The sequence below is a fragment of the Neomonachus schauinslandi genome, chromosome 1 (genome assembly GCF_002201575.2).
Source record: "Neomonachus schauinslandi chromosome 1, ASM220157v2, whole genome shotgun sequence".
Taxonomy (NCBI): domain Eukaryota; kingdom Metazoa; phylum Chordata; class Mammalia; order Carnivora; family Phocidae; genus Neomonachus; species Neomonachus schauinslandi.
Window position 1 is genome coordinate 207,868,743 of NC_058403.1, and position 14,978 is coordinate 207,883,720.

A 14,978-nucleotide genomic window follows, 5' to 3' on the forward strand; every position below is an offset into this window, starting at 1 on the left:
CCTCATGCCTGAGTCCCACCACCACCAATTAAGATTCAATTGGACTGGAGAGTAAAAAGAACATGAACAGTTTTTTAACAGACCCAAGATTGGTCTAATGTGCAGCTAAGGTGGAGGACTATTGAATTTTGTCAGACCTTTCATTCAAAGATGACTTTCTTGTATGGGTCCTTCATTGTTCATGGTCAAACCCTGACCGTCGCAAAGTGATCAGAAATCAGAAAGGAGGAGATAGGAAAGAGTTTTCCATAGCAATAGCCAATGTGATCTTTCCCCTCATATTCTCGGTAATATTTTTTACGTATCTTCTCCCGCCACACTCTACAGCTGGTTCACTGTGCTGGATTTTTTTTTTTTTAAAGATTTTATTTATTTATTTGAGAGAGAATGAGATAGAGAGCACGAGAGGGGGGAGGGTCAGAGGGAGAAGCAGACTCCCGCCGAGCAGGGAGCCCGTTGCGGGACTCGATCCCAGGACTCCAGGATCATGACCTGAGCCGAAGGCAGTCGCTTAACCAACTGAGCCACCCAGGCGCCCCACTGTGCTGGATTTTAAGCTATTGTTTTCTGCTCTAAACTTACCCTTCTATACTTTAAATTGTGATGCTGTGGTAGGGGCTGGGAATCTTTAAATCACTGCTCTGATTTTCCTTCTGGCTTCTCTTTAAGTTCTTCTAATAATGGTAATAAAGATCACATGCACTAATGCCCAATCTTTTCCCCACACCTCTTAGCCCATGGTGTTGTCACTATATTCTACAGCTATGGCTCTGTTACCATATTTTTCCTTTTGTGCCTTTCATAGAAGTATTCAATCATACCTATACTAAAATTACCTTCATTAAAATAACTAGTGTGGTTTGTCTTTTATTGATTGAACTCTGACTGATCAATCATAATATAGGGATTAAAGCTACATTGTGACATGCAATGGGGAGATTGCAAAGTGAGCTCAGGATAAAAAGGTGACTGTAATGAAAAATCTTGTTCAAGGGTATACAGTTGAGGTTTCACGTAGTGGTGATATTTTCAGTGGCTGTGTCGTTCTAATTGTGCCAATGGCTTATTAAGTCACCAGAGTCATTACGGATACATTTAACTCTATCTTCATTTTCATTACTTAAGGACAGCAAAGGACCATGTCCTCAGCAAAGGGGAGCTCTTTCCTTTCACTAGCAACCACCTCGTTAGGATCCCACTTTGTCAGCATGCTTCCTTCTCTTCTATCATCGTCAATCTGTCTTTGGGTCCTGTCTTCTGCTACACACCCAGGATCCCATGTACGTATCATTCTTTCCTTTACAGATGCTACACATAGTTTCTCAGGTAGCAATCTGGGCTTTTTGAAAAGCTGTCTAGGGGCGCCTGGGTGGCTCAGTCGGTTAAGCATCTGCCTTTAGCTCAGGTCATGATCCCAGGGTCCTGGGATCAAGCCCCACATTGGGCTTCCTGCTCCTCAGGGAGCCTGCTTCTCCCTCTGCTTGCTGCTCACAACCCCTTCTTGTGCTCTCTCTCTGTCAAATAAATAAATAAAATCTTTGAAAAAAAAATAAAAGAAAAGCTGTCTAATAACTAGTTTAATTTGCTCTGCCTTTACATTAAGCCAAATGGCCTGCCAACTTCACTGACAATGAACCGAGTATTGGATTGGCTCTTCCTACTGCAGTGACTTCAGTTTAATACCAGACTTTCTTCCTGTTTGAGCATTCTAAAACATATCAACACTCACAACTCCTTCTCCAATCCTTCACTATGCTCCTGTCATTTGGTCATTTGGGCTCTCTAAAGTTTTCCTCTGCCATTTATGCACACACGCATAATTAGCGCAATTTCTTACATACCCAATTTAATTGGGTAAAGACGACGTTTTCTTCATATCAGTTAATGAGAAATCAAGCTCTGAGTTTGTCTTCCGGTCAGGCCTTGAGATTAGACTACATCCCTCACCCACATTTTGAATGTAGAGATCTCTGAGAACCTCTGAAGTATTTTTTTAAAGATTTTATTTATTTATTTGACAGAGAGAGACACAGCGAGAGAGGGAACACAAGCAGGGGGAGTGGGAGAGGGAGAAGCAGGCTTCCCGCAGAGCAGGGAGCCCGACGCAGGGCTCGATCCCAGGACCCCGGGATCATGACCTGAGCTGGAGTCAGATGCTTAACGACTGAGCCACCCAGGCGCCCCACCTCTGAAGTATTTAAGCAAACGATCAAGTCAGCAGATAAATATGTAAAAATAAACAGTTGCCTAAGATAATAACATACATCACTGGACAGAAAAAACCTGGGCTGTTTTTCATTTTTTTTTTTTTTTTAGATTTTATTTATTTATTTGAGACAGAGAGAATGAGAGGGAGGAGGGTCAGAGGGAGAAGCAGACTCCCCGCCGAGCAGGGAGCCCGATGCAGGACTCGATCCCGGGACTCCAGGATCATGACCTGAGCCGAAGGCAGTCGCTTAACCAACTGAGCCACCCAGGTGCCCAAAACCTGGGCTGTTTTTCAAAACAGCAAAAAACATACATCTCCAATGCATAAAATTCCAAACCCCAAACCAACACTGTAGAAAGAAAAAGTAGAAAGTTCCCCTTAGAGACATAAACTTTAACTGAGAAAATAGAAATTCTATAAGATTCTTGGTATAGAAGACCGAATTCTCCCTAAATTACATGATTAAATCAATGGCTCTACAGATGTAAAAGTCATATGTTGCTTTCTGTAGTTGAAATGTGTCTGAATTTTACGATGAGATAAATAACTTGGCAGTCAGAAATGAGGAAGAAGTCAGCTTCTTCCTGAGAAGAAGAGGGGTCTAGATACCACCCCCCACGCAGTACATTCACTTTTCTCCTTTTCTTCTTCAATTAATAAAGCAAGTCCTTAGGGATTGGGAGAGCATGGACCAATTTGGCTGATTATGTACCATGGGCTTTGAGCCCTCAAGGTCAAACAACTGTAAACAATTAGCATATGGTTCCCAGCCTTTTAGTTGCCAGTCCCAGTTCAGTGGGCTCCATACCTGTGTTTCCTTCTCCCAGAGTTGTCTGCTCCGGGACACCCATACCTGCATGTCTTCCTGCCAGTCCTGAAAACAAAGCCTCTATCCTCATCCAGCTCCGGGTGGTGGAGAGGCAGCCAGATCTGCATTCCTCAGCCCTGCTCCAGCAGCAGCAAGTACAGTGGGAGGGACTGAATGTAGGAGGGACTGGGAGAGCATTGTTTCCTCCTCATCAAGACCACTGGGACAGTTGGGATAGCCAGACAGAAAGGGACCAAAATGCAAAGATTCAACTCAAAGCCCTATAAAGACTTGGTGTTGTTGGTTCTCGTGGGGATCCTAAAACTCTTACTTAGATTTCTATTTTTGTCACATGCTAGTTCTATCTCCCTTGGGCATCTTCCCCATCAGAGCAGGAAATAGGTCCTTCTTAACTGCCCCCTAAGTCTTCCAAATGATCATGTAGGTGATGATGATGGTGATGATGGAAAGATATCAGTAACCACAATGTTACAAACTTTTACCTTGGGACTCCAAGTGCGAGACACTGAGATAAATTTTCTACATAGCTTGCTACCGTTTATCTGTATTACCACCCCCTGAAAGACAGCAACATCCGTGATCATCATTTCAGAGTTAAGGATAGGAGCACAATATTTTTTTTCACCTCCTGATTTTATTTATTTATTTTTTCGTCAACCCACCTTTTAAAAAAAGTTTTTATTGGGGCACCTGGGTGGCTCAGTCGTTAGGCATCTGCCTTCGGCTCTGGTCATGATCCCAGGGTCCTGGGATCGAGCCCCGCATCGGGCTCCCTGCTCAGTGGGAAGCCTGCTTCTCCCTCTCCCACTCCCCCTGCTATCTCTGTCTCTGTCAAATAAATAAATAAAATCTTTAAAAAAAAAAAAAAAGACTACTGAGGGTGCCTGGGTGGCTCAGTGGGTTAAGCGTCTGCCTTCGGCTCAGGTCGTGATCCCAGGGTCCTGGGATCGAGCCCCGCATCGGGCTCCCTGCTCCGCGGGGAGCCTGCTTCTCCCTCTCTCACTCGCCCTGCTTGTGTTCCCTCTCTCCTCATCTCTCTGTCAAATAAGTAAATAAAATCTTCAAAAAAAAGTTTTTATTTAAATTCCAGTTAGTTAACATACAGTGTACTATTAGTTTCAGTTGTACAGTACAGCGAATCAACACTTCCATACATCACCCAATGCTCATCAGGGCAAGTGCCCTCCTTAATCCCCATCACCTATTTCACCCACCCCCCCACCCACCTCTCCTCTGGTAATCATCAGTTTGTTTTCTTTTCTTTTTTTTTTTTTTTTAAAGATTTTATTTATTTATTCATGAGAGTTAGAGAGAGAGAGAGAGGCAGAGGCAGAGGGAGAAGCAGGCTCCCCGCGGAGCAGGGAGCCTGATGCGGGACTCGATCCCAGGACCCTGGGATCATGACCTGAGCTGAAGGCAGACGCTTAACCGACTGAGCCACCCAGGCGTCCCTCATCAGTTTGTTTTCTATAGTTGAGTCTGTTTCCTGGTTTTCCTCTTTCTTCCCCTTTGCTAGTTTGTTTTGTTTCTTAAACTCCACACATGAGTGAGATCATATGGTATTTGTCTTTCTCTGACTGACTTATTTTGCTTAGCATAATACTCTTTAGCTCCATACATGTCATTGCAAATGGCAGGATCTCATTCCATGCATGAGTCGTTGGACACCTGGGCAGTTTCCATAGTTTGGCTATTGTTGATAATGCTGCTGTAAACCTCAGGGTGCATGTATCCCTTTGAATCAGTATTTTTGTATCCTTTGGGTAAATGCCTAGTAGTGCAGTTACTGGATCATAGGGTAGTTCTATTTTTTTTTTTTTAAAGATTTTATTTACTTATTTGACATAGAGAGGCACAGAGAGAAAGGGAACACAAGCAGGGGGAGTGGGAGAGGGAGATGCAGGCTCCCCCTGGGAACTTGATGTGGGGCTCAATCCCAGGACCCCGGGATCATGACCTGAGCTGAAGGCAGACGCTTAGCAACTAAGCCACCCAGGCGCCCTGGGTAGTTCTATTTTTAACTTTTTGAGGAACCTCTATACTGTTTTCCAGAGTGGCTGCACCAGTTTGCATTCCCACCAACAGAGCATGAGCATTCCTTTTTCTCCACATCCTCACCAACTCTTGTTTCTTGTGTTGCTAATTTTAGCCATTCTGACAAGTGTGAGGTGATATCTCATTGTAGTTTTGATTTGCATTTCCCTGGTAATGAGTGATGTTGAGCATCTTTTCATGTGTCTGCTGGCCATCCATATGTCTTCTTTGAAAAAATGTCTATTCATGTCTTCTGCTCATATTTTAATTAGATTATTGGTTTTTTGGGTGTTGAGTTTTATAAGTTCTTTATATATGTTTTCGATACTAACTCTTTATCAGGTATGTCATTTGTAAATCTCCCATTCTGTAGCTTGCCTTTTAGTTTGGTTGATTGCTCCCTTTGCTGTGCAGAAGCTTTTTAAGTTTTACCAGGTCCTGGGATAGATAGGGGATGAATTCAGGTTTGAATGCAGACAGTGAGACTGTTCACAGGGTACCTAGACAGTATTCTCTCCTGCTTACCCAATTCACCCTGTTACTCCAGGCAGAGACCTCCACTCACTGTGCTCTTCCCTTTAGGGGGTTCATGCTAGAAGACACCAGAGAGCAGTTGGTGTACTTGCTGCATCAACGATAGAAAAGATGGCTGAGATGAAGGTAGAGACCATAAAGAGTCAGCTCGTGACAATTCAGGGCAGCTATCTTTCTTGCCCCTGCTCTCAGACTTTGCTTCATATTCCACTTCCTACCCCTTCTTATATTTTAAGCCCTTTTGATCTCTAAGGGAGATATAGAGTCAGGATGTTAGATTCCATTCTTAGTTAGGAAATAAACTGTTCAAAGATTATCTTAGCAATTTTGGAAAAGACCTCTGGACTTCTGCTTAAATACTCTGAAGTGCAGGGAAACAGAGCAAACAAGTTCAGTGCATGGGCCTCAGAGACCCACCATTTAATTTTGAATCTTATCTGCTCTGCTTTTCATCTGTATGACACTGGGCAAGTTCTTAATGTCTTTGAGCCAGTTTATACAACTGCACTGAGTAAGACTTAAGATGAACGGGCGCCTGGGTGGCTCAGTCGTTAAGCGTCTGCCTTCGGCTCAGGTCATGATCCCAGGGTCCTGGGATCGAGCCCTGCATCGGGCTCCCTGCTCCACGGAGAGTCTGTTTCCCCCTCTCCCACTCCCCCTGCTTGTGGTCCCTCTCTCGCTCTGTCTTTCTCTCTCAAATAAGTAAATAAAATCTTAAAAAAAAAAAAAGAATTAAGATGAGCACTGAACATGTGACTAAATATGTGATAGATGCTTATAGTAAGGACAAAGTAAATTTTAGGTATTATTATTGTTGTCGTTGTTGTTGTTGTCATTATCAAGGCTAAGCACCATCTATCCAACTAAAATATCCTGTGATCAGAAGATTCAGTTTTTCCTAGATCCTGAGAGAACATTTTTTTTGTCCTTATGCAGGTACTGAGTGTTTGGAGGGAAACAACTGAATCACATTCATTTCTGATTTCCCAGAGCTTTTACTTTGCTTGGCACAGAGTAGGCTGCAAGAAAAACAGCGATCTCTATTAAATATTGAATAGACCCTTCTTTGGTTCTCAGAAACAGGGCATAGACATGTCTAATGTGGCTTTCATGCACTGGGTGCTTCCCTTCCTTCCAATGACATTTCATAGATCTAGATGAAAAATAAAACGGTGCTTGTGTGTATCTATGCCACAGACTTTCTAAGAGACCTATCATTTTCCACTTAATAGAATCTATGTTTAAAAATTACTAGAGATTTTCATAAAGATGAAAATTAAAAGAGAGAAAAAGAGAAAGGGAGATAAATCTTATTGCATGAACTGAGACATATTTTAGGATTTCCACCCATTCTTTTTCTTTTTCTTTTTAGAGAGGGAGAGGTGGTTGGGGGCAGACTTGATCCCACAATACTGAGATCAGAACCTGAGCCGAAATCAAGAGTTGGATGCTTAACCAATGGAGTCACCCAGGCACCCCAATTTCTACCCATTCTTGAGTGAATTTCCTGGGACATGATAGGCTTCTACCTCTCTGACATATAATACAGTAAAAGTCATTAAACCTGTCTTAGGATTGGGTTTCATCAATAAACCCACCACCCCAATAATAATGCAAATTCTGATTTACAAACCATGACTGAATATTTATTGGGTGCAAACCTCTTTTAGGTGCCACATGTATCTTGAAATGGATGCTGTTCTCCCCATTTCTAGATAGGGGATACCAGGACAGAGAGGTTGAGATGTAGACATATACTTTAGTCTGATTCCCATCGCAGGGCTCTGTGCACTCCACCAGTGTGGAATGATTGCTTTCTTTTCAAACATGCTTTAGTTCCAGATGAGTAAACAGGAACAGGACCACCAATTCCTTCTCTTGGGATTTTGTGAGTTCATCTGTGAATTAAGAAATGGGGTAAGTGGTTTACAGGGGCCTTTACTACATGAATATTATAGATCATAGGATTTTCTATGAATAGTAATGCATTTTGCAACCTATTTTGGAAATCTGTGATATGAAAATATTATTCCTTATACAAGATAGGAATTTTCATGTGGATCTATCATGGAAAGACCATTGCAACACAGACTCCAGGGATCTTTCTGATTCTATACCTTGACAATAAAAGCATGAAGTTGATTTTGTCCTCACTTTCTATTAGGAAAATAAATGTAGATAATTAATAGTAAAATTGTACATACATTGATTTTTACAATTCTATCATCTTTTATGCTGATATATTATAGAAATTCTCATTTGTGTAATATGGAGGTGGGCACAAGAATTTTATTAGGAATATTGTAATAAGGGTGCCTGAATGGCTCGGCCGGTTAAGTGTCCAACTCTTGATTTCGGCTCAGGTCATGATCTCAGGGTCCTGAGATGGGGCCCCACATCGGGCTCTGCGCTCAGTGTGAAGCCTGCTTAAGATTCTCTTTCTCCCTTTACCTCTGCCCCTCCTCCTGCTTGCACTCTCTCTCTCTCTCTGTGTCTCTTGAAATAAATAAATAAAATCTTTAAAAAACAAGAAGGGAATACTGTAATAAGAACATAAGAAATAGTGCGGAGGACAACAGAGAAAGGGAGGGAAAATTGAATGGGAAGAAATCAGAGAGGGAGGTAAACCATGAGAGACTTTGGACTCTGGGAAACAAACTGAAGGTTTCAGAAGGGAGGGGGGTGGGGAGATGGGGTAGCCGGGTGATGGGTATCAAGGAGGGCATGTGTTGTGATAAGCACTGGGTGTTATATGCAACTAATGAATCATTGAACACTACATCAAAAACTAATGATGTGCTATATGTTGACTAACTGAACATAGTAATAAAAAAAGAAATTAAAAATAAAATAAAGTTTATCTTCCAGGTAATACTATGCCTCATTTGAAGTGCTTGAAATAGATGTGTATACTTCACAGACACTTAAAATACATTACTGTGGTAAGTGAGAACTCAGGAAACAACATGTGCATTATTATAGTATTAAGTAAACTTTTAAAAAACCTATTTATGAATACATAAATCAATACTAATATTATGGAAACACTGAAAGGAAAATATATCTACCACATTCATGACAGTGTTTGCCTTTGGACAACTGAGGTGTAGGGGAATGGGATCATGCAGGGAAAGCAAGAAAACTCTTCAATTTTTACTGGCAACAAATATGAGTTCTGAAGCAAGTATAACTAAGTATTTCTATGTTTATATATTTATATGTTTCTCTAACATTCTTTGGCTCAATGTCTTCATAGTGGGCATATATAGAAACAGGTGAATAGCCCAGACACCAATAAGGAAAGAGTTCCAAGAAGAGTTTACAATTGAGGAATGTTGCTGAAGGTAATGGGATGTATGCTCCGTAAGTGTGACTACTTTACTTGTGAATTGCTTGAATCAAAATATGCACACTTAGCTGGGTTGTCTCTACACTTGTTTTGTTTATTCAATGTTCTTTTCTTTTTCAAGAGGTGTCCCGCCTGCATGGAACCACAGAATCTAACAGCTGTCTCAGAGTTCCTCCTCCTGGATGGAGTTCCTCCAGATGATCCAGAACTGCAGCCCCTTCTCTTTGGGCTGTTCCTGTCCATGTATCTGGTCACCGTACTCGGGAACCTGCTCATCATCCTGGCTGTCAGTTCTAACTACCACCTCCACACCCCCATGTACTTCTTCCTCTCCAACCTGTCCTTGGCTGATATTGGTTTCAGCACCACTACAATCCCCAAGATGCTGGTGAACATTCAAACACATAGCAAATCTATCACCTATGCAGGCTGCCTAACTCAGATGTCCTTTTTTTTTCCTATTTGGGTGTTTGGACAATCTACTCCTGGCTGTGATGGCCTATGACTGGTTTGTGGCCATTTGTCACCCCCTGAACTACCCAGTCATCATGAACCCATGCCTCTGTGGCTTGTTGGTCCTGGTGTCATTTTTTAGCAGCCTTTTGGAATCTCAGATTCACTGTTTGATGGTGTCACAACTTACCTTCTGCACAAATGTGGGAATTCATCATTTCTTTTGTGATGTGCCTCAACTTCTCCACCTTGCCTGCTCTGATACCTCCATCAACACTATGCTAATGTATTTTATTGGTGCCATTTTTGGTGGTGTTCCACTCTCAGGGATCCTTTGCTCTTATACCAGAATTGTTTCCTCCATTTTGAGAGTCCCATCCACAGGTGGGAAGTACAAAGCCTTTTCTACCTGTGGCTCTCACCTGTTGGTTGTTTGCTTGTTTTACGGAACAGGTCTTGGAGTGTACCTCAGTTCCTCCATCTCCCCCTCCCCCAGGAAGGGTGCAGTGGCCTCAGTGATGTACACTGTGGTCACCCCCATGCTGAATCCCTTCATCTACAGCCTGAGGAACAGGGACATCAAGAGGGCACTGTGGGGGGTGATCAGCAGAACAGCCTAATCTCAGCATCTGTCTTATCCCTTTTGGTTCATAGAACTGGAAAATGCAGCAAATCAAATATGCACAAGAAATTCTGAATCTGCAGCCACATGGTATACCATGTACCTATATGTACCTATGTCTATGTACCTATATGTACCTATATGGATCTCTGCTTTTTGCTTACACGATTATTCCTGTTAGCATAGCTCTAATGGAATTGGGAGATTATTTTGGACTCCCCACTTAAATCATAGTCCCTGCAGGATTATGCATATATCTGTATACCACTCTCACTTTCTTTATGCATTGCCTAAGACTCTTGGTCATGAGCAGTCTTGTTTCTATCATTGCAAAATAATCACAGCTCTCTCTTTCTTGTTATTTTCCTATGATTTCCTCCCCTATTTGTTAGGAGGATCTAAATCCTACATTAAGGACCAAAACATCAAATACATTTTTGTGCCTTAATGAGCTTGGTCAGATATATGTATATATTTTTAAGTAGGCTCCACAACCAGCGCAGAGCCCAACACAGGGTTTGAACCCATGACTCTAAGCTCAAGACCAGAGCTGAGATCAAGAGTCAGATGCTCAACCAACTGAGCCACCCCGACGCCCCATCTTGATCAGATTTTTGAGCGAGTAGGATATTTAATTTCCTTTTGAAACTGAAAGGGGACCCTATTAATATTGAGTTTGAATAAACAGTTATCAAGTTTCCTGGGACTTCCCTAGGAAAACTGGGATATATGATTCCCAAGGAGTAGATGGGAGAGGAACCACCAGAGCAGAGGTGATCCCAATTTTCCTGATGATTGTTTTTCCTATTCCATCTAATTTCTCCTCAATCATATTACATAACCAGACACAAAGGGACAAATACTGTATACTTCTACTTATATAAGATGCCTACAATAGTCAATTTCACAGAGACAGAGAGTAGAATGGTGGGAGCCAGAAGCTGGGAGAGGGAAAGATGGGATTAGTGTTTAATGGGACAGAGTTTCAGTTTGGGAAGGTGGAAAAGTTCTAGAGATGTATGGTAGTGATGGTTGTGAATGTACTTAATACCACTGATCTATACACTTAAAAATGGTTAAGGTGGTAAATTTTATGTTATTTTTCCACAATTAAAAAAAAAAGATCTCCTGTCAGGAATAAGGGACATGTTGCTTCAAATGTTGGGTGTTTCTCAACCTTTGGCAATCAACCCCTATAGGGATCTGCCTCAGCAAGGTCATGCCTCCTTCCTGGGGCAGCCCACATCCGATAACTGTTTGATGTGGGGGTGTAAACGTTTGTACCTTTTGCCCTAATTCCAGCCAACTCTAAGAGATCATCTTAGCTCCAGAGCTCCCTGCTGGTTTTTGGAGGTCTTTGATGGACTTCAGCTTGGCTTGACTTTTTCTGACACCAGCCACAAGTTCAGGGGTCCCTAGGTCCACTCTCACATCAGACCAGTTGGATACAAATTTGGGAACTTTTTCACATTTTTTTTAAAGATTTTATTTATTTATTTGACAGAGAGAGACATAGCGAGAGCAGGAACACAAGCAGGGGGAGTGGGAGAGGGAGAAGCAGGCTTCCCTCAGAGCAGGGAGCCCGATGTGGGGCTCGATCCCAGGACCCTGGGATCATGACCTGAGCCGAAGGCAGACGCTCAACGACTGAGCCACTCAGGCACCCCAAATTTGGGAACTTTTTCACATTTGATAATTTGCTAGAATGATTCAAACTGAGAGGACTGCCTTGATAATGCACTAGAATGACTCACAGAACTCAAGAAGCAGTGTACTATGATTGCAGTTTTATTACAGCAAAACAATACAAATTAGATTCAGCCAAAAGAAGATACACATAATGCAAGGTCTGGAACATCCCATATGTGAAGCTTCTTGTCCTCTTTCCTTGGAATCCAGACCCATTACCTTTACCTGACACTACTCAAAGACTGTTACCAGCCAGGTAGCTCACCTGAGCTCCAGTGTCCAGAACTTTTATTGAGGCTTCATTACATAGATATGACTATTTGAATTATGGCCTGCATGGTTGAACTCAGGTTTTAGTCTCCCTCCTGAGGTTGGGCTGATATCACTTTGCCCAAAGCTCCAACCCTTTAATCACATGGCTGGTCTTTTTGGCATGGCCAACCCCCATCCTGAGTCATTTCATGAACATAAACTATCAGGTGTGGTCCATGAGGCCCTCCATGAATAATCAATCACTCCTATCACTAGGGGAAATTTCAAATGTTTAAATGTTACCTACTGGGAGCTGGGACAAAGGCCATATCTCTCTTTAGGTGAGGCCAAATTCCTTACTACACATCTGCCCTTCCCCAAGTGTTGATTCCAGGAACACTGCCTGGTAAACATCCTGCATGTTAATCATTGTCTAAGAGTCTGCATTGCAAGAAACTCAATGTGGGACACCTTGTTACTAATACAATTTATTTGAGAAAATTTTAAAGACATTTCCAAGGTAGTTGAAATGGTCTGCAATATTCTTTGAATTACAAACCCAACACTGAGCTCAGGAATGGGAAAATTCAAGGAAATGGAGAAGAGGAATGGGAGCATTCATTCATTCAATGCCTCCCTGGGGGCAGCAGGGAGGCCCCCATTGAAAAGTTTAAGGAATCTGGAAACCCAAACTCAGAGATGTTTGGAAATGCACTCAATAAACATAAGGAGAAAAGTTCAACCTTGCTAATAACCAAATAAATAATTTATCCATCAGTGTATATATTGTGTTTGGACATAAAACGTGATCAGAAAAACTGGGATCCTGGATTTATGCTCTATGAGGGCAAAGATTTTTGTCTATTTTTTTCCTCTTCACTGCTGTGTTCCAGATACCTACTGTAGCCTGGCACACCAAAGGTGCTTTGTAAATAGGAGCTAGCAATGGTTATTGATAAAATGCACTATTTCGTAATCCTCATGCAGCTATTCTGAATTGGTACTTAAAGTGGCCGCAGCACTAGAAATCCAAGCTGAGATGCAGTAATAGGAAAGTAAAAGGAGGGGATGTGGAGAGTAGTAACTGAGGATAACAGAGCAGTCAACATAAGAAGTTAAAGTACCTAAGAAAAAGTACTTGCAAGGCGATTCTGAGCAAAGTCACTTATGAAGGGCTGGTGAGAAGCAAAACTCAATGTGATTAAGAGGCAGGATTTCTTTAGCCAACTGCTGCTATTCCTGTAAGTTCAAAAACCCAGGACTAGCGTTCCTATCACTGAACATAGAGTGTTCTCCCCAAAATGTTTTGTAGAGCCCTCTTGATGTCCCTGTTCCGTAGGCTGTAGATGAAGGGGTTCAGCATTGGGGTGACCATGGTGTACATCACCGAGGTGATCATGCCCCCCCAGGAAGATGCTTCAGAACTGAGATACACACCAAGCCCTGTCCCATAGAATAAAGAAACCACAGACAGGTGAGATGCACAGGTAGAAAATGCCTTATACTTCCCATTAGCTGATGGGATTCTCAGGATTGAGGAGGCAATTCGGGCATAGGAGAAAAGGATCCCGGAGAAGGGAACAATGCCAAGAAGGCTAGTTACCATATACAGCAGGATATGATTGACCAACGTGTCTGAGCAGGCAAGTGTGAGGGCCTTGGCAAGTTCACAGTAAAAGTGTGGAATTACCCAGTTGGTGCAGAAGGACAGCCGTAACATCAACAGACTTTGGATCAGGGAGTATGACAAGCTGATGAACCAGGACATGAGAACCAGGAGGCCACAGAGCTGTGGGTTCATGATGACTGGGTAGCGCAAGGGGTGACAGATGGCCACAAACCGGTCATAGGCCATCACAGTGAGGAGAAAAGTGTCCATACCTCCAAAAACCATAAAAAAATACATCTGGGTGATACACTCTGCATAGGTGATGGATTTGCTCTGTGTTTGGATGTTCACCAGCATCTTAGGGACTGTGGTGGAGATGAAACTGATGTCAGCAAAGGACAAGTTGGAGAGGAAGAAGTACATGGGGCTGTGGAGGTGGGAGTCAGAGCTGATGGCCAGGATGATGAGCAGGTTCCCGAGCACAGTGACCAGGTACGTGGACAGGAACAGACCAAAGAGAAGGGGTTGATACACTGAGTCTTGGGAAAATCCCAGGAGTAAAAATTCTGAAACACTTGTTTGATTTCTTGGTTCCATGTTGCCAACCCATCAGCTAGATGACTGAAGCAGGAAATGAACATGAAATGGGCACTGGATAGATTCTAGAGTCTCTCTGTTATTTTTATTTCCTGAAGTGAAGCACTGGGCATAAAAGCCTTAACATTACAAAATTTAGGAATCCTACATTCTGTTATTCATTACATGCAACATTTAATAATGTTGATCAACCCCTGTCCATCGGCCTCTGGGACACTCATTTATCCTCTTTATTTAGAATCATCAAATCTAAAAAGTTAAGAAGCACTTTGGACCTTAGCGATAAAATGGTCCAAACTCACTCTAACACAAATGTGGAACAAGAGGTCTGGTGAACCTCAGTAACTTCATGTGGATTATCTGCCTTATCTGGGACCCCCCAAAAAAGGATGAGATAACTATGTCTCAGAGGTGAGAAAATTTGAGAGTATCTCAAATATCTGGATAGGCTATTTCAGGATGAGTAGAATGTAGGTTTACTCCTTAAGAAAAAAAAAAGGAAGAAAAAGAAGATGTTTTTACCAAATAATAAACCACATGAACAAATTCTTAATGCTTAGTGTACCAGGAGTGATCAACATCCTGCAGGGCCAGGGCCAGATGCTTCCTGGACATTTGTTGCTTGACAAAATAGCCTTCATCTGTGAAGTTAAGAATTGGTGAAAATGTCCAATGAAAACGTAGATATCAAGGTTTCAGCCATTTCGGTACCATAAGATAAAATACTACAAAGGTCACAAGCAGAATTTTGAGTCATCCTCAATGGTGCTTTTTAAATATTGGGGGAAGGGACACCTGGGT

At 42.2% G+C, this 14,978-nt stretch overlaps 3 protein-coding genes across 3 annotated transcripts in view; 2 read left to right on the top strand and 1 right to left on the bottom strand.

Moving 5' to 3' along the window:
• ZNF699 (zinc finger protein 699) overlaps positions 1-14,978 on the top strand; it is a 171,901-nt gene that overhangs the window by 39,101 nt on the left and 117,822 nt on the right. The window lies entirely within an intron of this gene.
• On the top strand, positions 9,035-10,028 carry LOC110593807 (olfactory receptor 7E24-like). Its single transcript, XM_021705190.1, is given in 2 exon segments — positions 9,035-9,403; positions 9,405-10,028. Coding segments are annotated over 2 exon segments (936 nt in total). The 5' UTR covers positions 9,035-9,091.
• LOC110593804 (olfactory receptor 7D4-like) lies at positions 13,245-14,177 on the bottom strand. The gene has a single exon (XM_021705187.1). It carries the CDS (start codon positions 14,175-14,177, stop codon positions 13,245-13,247), a length of 933 nt encoding a protein of 310 aa, XP_021560862.1.

Coding starts and splice junctions, on each gene's coding strand:
- LOC110593804 (XM_021705187.1), bottom strand. CDS start 14,177: ATGGAACCAAGAAATCAAACAAGTGTTTCAGAATTTTTACTCCTGGGA.